The sequence below is a fragment of the Phoenix dactylifera genome, chromosome 3, assembly GCF_051530095.1.
Source record: "Phoenix dactylifera cultivar Ajwa chromosome 3, Ajwa_hap1_PhDact_Kaust_v1.1, whole genome shotgun sequence".
Classification (NCBI taxonomy): Eukaryota; Viridiplantae; Streptophyta; class Magnoliopsida; order Arecales; family Arecaceae; genus Phoenix; species Phoenix dactylifera.
Genome location: NC_143192.1, coordinates 51,886,169 through 51,894,375, shown reverse-complemented (window position 1 = coordinate 51,894,375; position 8,207 = coordinate 51,886,169). Strand labels below are relative to the sequence as shown.

The 8,207-nt window shown below is 36.5% G+C and overlaps 1 protein-coding gene across 1 annotated transcript; it reads right to left on the bottom strand.

Annotated features, from left to right (window-relative positions):
* Window positions 1-3,524: 3,524 nt before the first annotated feature.
* LOC103719601 (glycerate dehydrogenase-like) lies at window positions 3,525-7,630 on the bottom strand. The gene is made up of 13 exons (XM_017845830.5): window positions 7,222-7,630; window positions 7,039-7,122; window positions 6,782-6,922; window positions 6,213-6,334; window positions 6,018-6,099; window positions 5,228-5,300; window positions 5,039-5,130; window positions 4,687-4,761; window positions 4,487-4,594; window positions 4,322-4,399; window positions 4,170-4,214; window positions 3,970-4,084; window positions 3,525-3,883 (listed from the first exon to the last, which is right to left on the bottom strand). The coding sequence occupies exons 1-13, from the start codon at window positions 7,486-7,488 to the stop codon at window positions 3,861-3,863; spliced, it is 1,305 nt and encodes a 434-aa protein (XP_017701319.3). The 5' UTR covers window positions 7,489-7,630; the 3' UTR covers window positions 3,525-3,860.
* Between the last annotated feature and the right edge of the window lie 577 nt (window positions 7,631-8,207).

Sequence of the window (8,207 nt, the reverse complement as noted above, 5' to 3'; positions counted from 1 at the left end):
ATGAAGTTAATTACGTCAAGGCCCATTTAAAACATTAGCGTCTTACCCGGGCCCATCGGCGACCAAAAGAAAGCCTCCAAATGCTAACGAGCTTTCCGATGCCCGCGGAAGAGGTGATTTACATGAGGATTTGACGCACGGTTGGGATTTTACGTGGATGAAATGTATTCTGATAACTATTTGGATTGAAATCTATTTTATACCACCAAGGTGGTAGCATAGTAGGAACGGAGCTTTGATTTCACCAGAGTGGCCCAGATTCGAAACGCACGGGCGTCGATTAAATGCGGAGACCAAATGCCTCCCGCCTGGTTTGTCGATGAAGTTGCTATCTGGTCTGCGTTACTTAGGTGGTGCTGGTGTGACGTACTCACATGGGGATAGGGCTGCCACACTGATGGAGCTCTGCTACGAGTGGGGAGGATATGAGTAAAAAATGTTCTATCCGTATCGAACACTCTTCAGCAGAGAGAGGCCCAGCGATGGAAACTATGCGAATAAGATTCTCCTCACCCCCCTTTACTTTTATTTTAGCAAAAAAAATCTATTTTATTTTGCTTTTCTTATTTTAAGTGGCCTAGTACGTGGACCGATCACTCGGACGCCCTATGAATTGAGAAAAAAAAAAAAAGGCTTACCTAGAGCACTCCAAAGCTTGCTATTTTTTATTTTTTATATTTATTTATACTAAAAATATATTTGTAAAACAAATAATTATTATATTTTATTTTTAATTATTTAAGATTTAAATAGCTTTTTTCTTCAAAAAGTGGCCTCCGCAAGAGTTCACCTAGCTCAAGTGACTTCATGGTAGCAGTCCCTCTAGAGCAAGAGGGGATTAATACCAAATATAAAAGATTGGTGTATTTATTTATATTGGGAAGTAAAGCTGGTAGAAGATTTACAAAACCTAGGAGCTTGTTTCTAAGAGCGTTGTTTGCTAATTTTCTAATTGAAACATGATATTTTATATTGAAATAAATATTATTGAGTTTCCATGCAGAAATTAACTCCTAAATATAATTTTCAGTGCTTAACCATTTCTCTATTTGAATTAGTGTTCCATTCCTTTTTCTTGAACGTCCAAAAGAAACACCACATTCATAACGCAAAAGCCTTGCAACTAACCTCAAATGATTGGATTTTAAGGATTTCATGTTATATATAACTACGGTAAAGTACATTCGCTGCATGCGAAGGAAAATAGGTGAATGGAAAAAAAATACCCCACATAGAATGGAACATTAAAAGTTGCTAGCAAGAAAGACTTTAGAGTTGTGCTAAACTGAAGCAAGAAAGCTTGGACTCCAGCATTTACATGCCAGATTCGAAGACATTCTAATTATATATGAACAACAACACTAATGACAACAACAGCAACAAAAAGCTTCATATATAAAGATATATTTAATAAATAAAAAAATATAAAGAAATTTTAAAAAATAATTCCCTTTATCTTAATATCTTTATAAAAATAAAAAAAAAATATTTGCTGCATTTAACTTTCTACATATTTGGATTGTTTTTATTTATATACACAAAAATGATATAAATTTTAAATTTATCTAATGCTTTTATTTCTAGTCCTAGTGGATATGCTCTGGTTACATGGTTAACCAAAGTTGAATGTATTTAATTTTTAGTTTTGCATAGTTTAGATTGACAAAAATAAAGGTTTGCAAGATAGGGACAAATTGGCCTGATAAAATTAAGGCTATTTTTTATCTTTATATTAACAATATTAAGACTTTTCTATAGAAATGAAAATAAAATGAATTTTATCTTTTTTTTTTTTATGAAATTTCTTTATTAATCTACGCACTCTTAAGTTTTCTTTCCATATTGTTGCGAACTCATGAAAGACCAAAGATTGGATATGCAGCTCAAACATATTATATATTATACCATTAAAGGTTTACAGAACATCAGAAGATTAAAAATCTCAGAAAATTATACATGAACCTTGTCATGCTTTTAATGCCATTCTAAAATAGCTCTCCCCAGTAACTCTGGAGATGACTCTCTCCATACAGCTCTTCTGATCACTAGATTACTAGAAAATCTGTAATTTTTGAAAAAATCTAGAAAAATCTGTAATTGTTTAACATATGATACCTCTACATGAGTACAACCACTATGTAATATGAATTAATTATTTAAGAAAATCAGCAATTTTGCATTACCTGGTGTTCTGAAGTATTAACACAACAAATAATTGCATGCGACTTATGAGATAATTCTCTCTTTTTCCGAGCTCTTTCTTGCAATCTTCTTTTGCGATTTCTATTTTCTTTTCTTCTCTCCAAGCATTTGATATCATAATTATGCAAATACTTCACTGAAATCGCACATATAAGAAAACTCATTGGATTTAATTTTATTATACCTTGGGATCATATCCACCCCAACATTAGCACATGGTATATCATTTCATTTTTAGAGCCACCAATTTCTCATGCCTTCATCCAAAAAAGAAATTTTTAATTCCTAAATCTTTTTTAAATTTGTTATTTATGATATACTATGGAACCCGCTCTCTCTCGATTTGTTCTAACATTGTCAGTATAACCTTCATTCCAAGCTTCTTTCGTCAAATTTACAAATTACATCTATTAGATCTAGAAATACTTTACGGCTAAAAGGAACTGCCTTTTCTACATGTGCTCTAGTGTGGCAAAAGCAAATATACTTGTTTTGAATGTTGGAACATATCCTCTGTTTGGTACAAAGAATGGATTAGACAAAGAATGGATAGAAAATAAAAATGAAAGAGAGGATGGATGAGTCTTTCATTCATCCTTTCATGTTTCACCAAATATACACAAAATGATGGATGGGAATGATATTCTCCTATATTTGATATAGGAGAAATGAAAGAGAGGATGGATGATATTTGTATAATATTTTTTACTAAACTACCTCTTGATAAAAAAAGAGTAAAGAAGTGTTAGAGTTTTATTAAAAAATTAATGAGGAATAATTTTGTCAACGTAGAAACCCACCCCTCACATGCTTCATTCACCCTTCTTTGCATTCTCCCAATTTAGAAGGATGCGAATGGATAGACCACGATGGATAGGCAATCTCCTTTTTCCATCCATCCTTCCTAAGATTTTTTCAAACCAAGCAGTAGATGAGGGTCATCCATCTTTCCAAACCTATGCATGATCCCAATCAAACAAAGAACTAAAACCGCTTAATACTAATGTGCGCACACATTTCTCTCCACATCTAACAACATTTTTTTTATTTATGATAAGAATTTCGAAGTTATGTCACGTTTTTTTATGGAAAACAAAGTGCCGTAAGAATAATTTTGGAGGAATTAAAAAATTTATCTAGATCCCATAGATGGGATAGGTTTATTCCATGGATAAGCATCTTTTTGGCATTTGAATAGGGGAATAAGTGGAAGGGAGAGGCATTCATATAATATGCTCTGGATTTCCTGACAATTTGCCTTCTATAGCAAAGGCAAAATTATCTTCCATTTTTTTCGTGAACTTAAAATGGATAGAAAAAAATGGAGGGATAATATGATACTTTGATTATGATGTGGGAGGGAAAAGCTCATTCCACACCTACCAAGCCTACCAATGGATAAGCTTATCCTTGATAGGAGGGAATTGGGCTATCTCGCTAGTCTAGAAGGCACTCCCCCCCGGCATGAGAATAGCTATACATATTCAACATTCTGGAATCATTTCCTTAGGCGAGATGACAGATCAAAACATACATTTAGTCTGTGACATGAGAACCAGATATAGATTTCTACTTCTCACTTCCAAGAACTTAAAGACCCAACATGAAATCTATGCACTGCACCTTTTACATTGAGATGGATAGCATCAAACAGCCTTTTAAAACTTTGAAGAAGGCAGACCTGCAAAATATATTATTATTGTTAGCAAGAAATGCAGAAGAGGCAGAAAACAATCCTTCCCAGTCCTAACAATATGGAATATATACCAAGTTGTTTTGCATTCACAATGCTTGGACAAACAGCTGGAGGTGAGGATTTCTCATCCAAGAAAGGTTCGACCTGATTAGGATCAGTCGAAACCGGGTATCCTTTAATCTTACCCTGTTTGCCAACAAACAATGAAGAAGTGCTTCTCTGTTAAAAGAGCAAAAACTAATGTTGAACTTGTTTAACTATTCGAACTTACTAAAACATTCAAAGCAGCAAGAGTCGCCATTCCTTCACGTGTCCACTGAATCAATAAAAGAAGTTGATTGTATTAGCAGTACAAAAGGATGGATAAGTAGGAAATAAAGCTTGTAATTTTTTAATTTAAATGTAATCATATAAGATATTCACCTTGGAGGCAGATGCAATATGTGGCACAACAATTGCATTTTTCAGTTCAGCAAGCCCAGGTTTCATGTAAGGTTCATCCTGTTGAAAGGTGATGACTGAGTAAATTAGAAAGTAGGTTTCTACTAAAAATTGGAGCATCAAATGTGGAAGCAACTGTATGATCACCTCGAATACATCAAGCCCCACCCGGAACATGGGGTTTACTTTCAGATGTTCTACCAAGGCAGCTTCGTCAATCACTGGTCCTCTGCTACAATTTACAAGGATTGCATCCTGTAGTAATTTCAAATTTGGATTACTTTGATTTATGATCAAAGTGGACAGAAGTTATATTGATTGAATAATCCTAGAGCTGGAGGTTTCACCTTCTTCATTATGGACAGACTCTCTTTGTTTATCAGATGATACGTTGTTTTATCCAAAATTGGATGAAGACTTATCTGCAAAGAGCACAAGTCTATTGAGGGAACAAAAAGGTCTGAAATTAGTCATTCTCATCTATGCCCATGCCAGCTCTGATCTAGATGCATACTATTATTGCAATAATTTCTCTGTGTTATCCTATGAGGATTCGTTGTGCCAGTCAGTGTAGCCCATGTAATTGGGTGAATTGTAGAGTCAGACACCTCAAATGCGAAGAAGAATCAGGGCAATAAGAGATCGCTAGTACTCTATGATTGAGCAATATAGTTAATATTCCAAAGGATGAGGTCTAACCACATCAGCCTCTCTAAGTACATCCTCCATCGTAGCAGCTCTTTTCCAACTAACAGGCTGTTCACCATTTGCCTTCAGGAACTGTCCATATGCTGCAGCGGAAGAAGTTAATAACCAAGGAATTTTTGAGTTTCAGCTGAATCTCTTGGAATGTTAAAGAGAAAGTGAGATGAGATGACAGCAACATGCCTGTGACAAACTTCTCTAGTCTAGTTGCCTGATACAGATCATAGTATATAAGATTCATCTTGAAACCCTCAATCTGTTGTAAAGTGAACAAAGATATAGTCAATGCAAGTGCGGTAAAACCAGCAACCATGACAGTTCTACTAGTCTTGTTCATAACACCTTCTATTATACCAGTTTTTATAATATAACTATTGTTTAATATTGTCTTCCAATATGATTTCATGCAACAAATTCTGACCATCTTTCTTTTTCATCTTTCTAATCAAGTTAGTCAGTAGGTATATTCGCTAGAGTTAGACCTTCTTATTATGAAAAAGTTATTGTTCAATTATGTATTCCCTCGATACACTTGCAAGAGATTTCTTTCGCACTAAATTAAGCAACACAGAGCTGTTTACAGCTACTGAGTTTAGTCTTTTTAGTGATCTCATATCAGTGTGCGCATGTCCACACACATTACGCTATTTTTCAGTATCTCCAAATGGATACAAATATTACAATGCTGCTAGAAATTCAATATGGTATGCTAAAGTATTGCGCAATTTGAGTATGAATTTTTCCCAAATGAACTTACAAGAATCAACTTTTTCTTAATCATAATACAATGATTCTACAGATTTTTGTTTAATTTTTTTTATTTGACTCAATCCAAGTTACATAGAATCTAAGAATTGAAAATTTCTGGAAAAAAAAAATCAGAAATCAGAACATTGATTGGATATCTTGAGAGCAGCATCAATGCATGGCTCATTCAGATGTTACAGAGGAGTCACAGGACAAGAAACATTACCATCATCCTGGCATAAGCTGATCCAATACGGCCAGCTCCAATAACTCCAACTGTCTGTCCCTTCAGCAAATTCCCCACAAACCTATTGGAAGCATGAATTCAGGATAAGCCATTCCACTCGAAGAAGTTAGTCTATTCTGTATCGAAGAAACCATGTGAGCCTCATAAAATATAGGAGTGTGTTTCAGATCATACAAATGGGGAAGCCATCCATCATATAAACCTGCCCTCATAAACTCATCTGCTTCAACTATTCTTCTGGCTGCGGCCAGTGAAAGCGAAGCAGCTAACTCTGCAGTTGTTTCCGTAAGAACTCCCTGGCCACACAAAAATAAATAAATAAACAAATAAATAAAGTGAAGCCAACGCAAATAACGCAAAATTCATGCAACGAAAAGACAAACAGAAAGCTTCCAAGACTATGAGTAATCTAAAATTAGCACTTGCAAGAAAGGGGTTTAGCTGAACAAGATCAAACAGTATGACCCAATAACATTGTCCAGAAAGAAAAAAAACATTACACTTGAAGGAGAAGGAAAGCGGCACACAAAACTTCTACAAATATTAAAATACATCAAGTTTTCTTTAATATTTTTCCACTTCTTCAACATAGCTAGCAAATATTAGAGAGCACATTATAGAAGTAAATATATATGTGTGTGTGTGTGTATCAAATCTACGTAGGCATCTTATTTTCTTTGTGATCTACATAAGCTGATATAGCCGCGTGATCAATATAATAACTAAATCACATTTGAACTCACTGGGGTGTTTCCAACGGCGACTCCACACTTGGTAGCAGCATCGACATCGACATTATTGTACCCGACTGCCATGTTACTGAAGGCAGTCCCACCAGCTCTCCTCAGTGCAGAGAACAGCACCTCACCCCAATCTTCTGTTAACTGTGGAACACAAGCCATAGAACAAACCAGAGCAAAATCCCAGAGACTGATTAGTATCTACGCTTCTATGCACACAAAGTGTTTGTGTGTGTGTGTGTGTAAGAAATTCCGCTTGCCTGTCCAATTACTCCATCGCATTTGTCGCCGATAAGAGCAAGAATGTCCTCCACGGACAATATGGTCTTCTTGTCGGTGCATATCTGAGCACAGATATTAAAGAGAATCAGGTGTTGCTCCTCATGAACATGACGGGAAATTGGAGAAACGGAATTGGCCAGAGGAGCCGAAGAGATTTTTACCTCGACGCGGCAATCTTGGTCGCTCAAGAGACGAATCCAACGGGTTCCGGGCATCGGTTTGGTACTGACGACTCGGTACTTCCCGCTGGGATTCCATACTTCGATCGATATAGGCTTCGCCATCTTATCAGCACTCGAGATTTGTTCCTTCTGAAGGATAGGTGGAGAGGAGGAGCCCTGGGGAAAGAGCCTTCGTTCAATACTTTTATATAGAAAGATAGACGAGGAATTTATTGTGGGTATTATCCTTCTTCGTACGGTGTGCATCGAATTCTGGTCAGAGGTAGGCTGATAAGAGAGGGGGATAAAAGGGGAGGCCAGCAGCTGGCTTGATGGATAAAGGCGGCTTCGACCGAGGTTTGGACCTCTCGTTCCCCAGGGCAAGGCAGGATAAGGGGGGAGGTATACCCAGACTACCCCTCCAGTTCTAAGCAATGGCTGAATCGAATTACGACCGTATGCATGTATGTATGTACGTACGTACGTATGATCATGATCAGAGAGCATCTGTGATGACGGTTTGAGCTACTGTTTTCTGAACCATTCCTCTGATGATCTTGCACCGTGGTTTGACATCAAGCTGATCCTAGAGGCTATTGTTTGAAAAATCTGTCGGTAGATTATTTATCTGCAGAGGTATCAGGTATGAATGCTAGGCACGTGAACATCAAGAATTCTGAGAAAATAAGGGGGAAAATCAAGCAGAAACTAGATCTGAGATTTCCTTCAGGTCTTTTGTTTTCTTTCCGCGTTCGCTGCTGCAATGTCGAAGAAACCAAAATATCTTTCCATTTCTCACACGATCTTAAGGTGTCATACATCTTACTCTTTTTTTATGTCGAGAAGACATCATTTCCATCCAGAGGCAGTTGGCAACTGAACTGTTTCTACAGGCAATGTGAATGTATATCAACCACCTCGTCTCTTGCTTCTGTGCATTGGTTTTTCCATCAGGTTTTTTCTCAAATTGCTACAGAAACATTCAA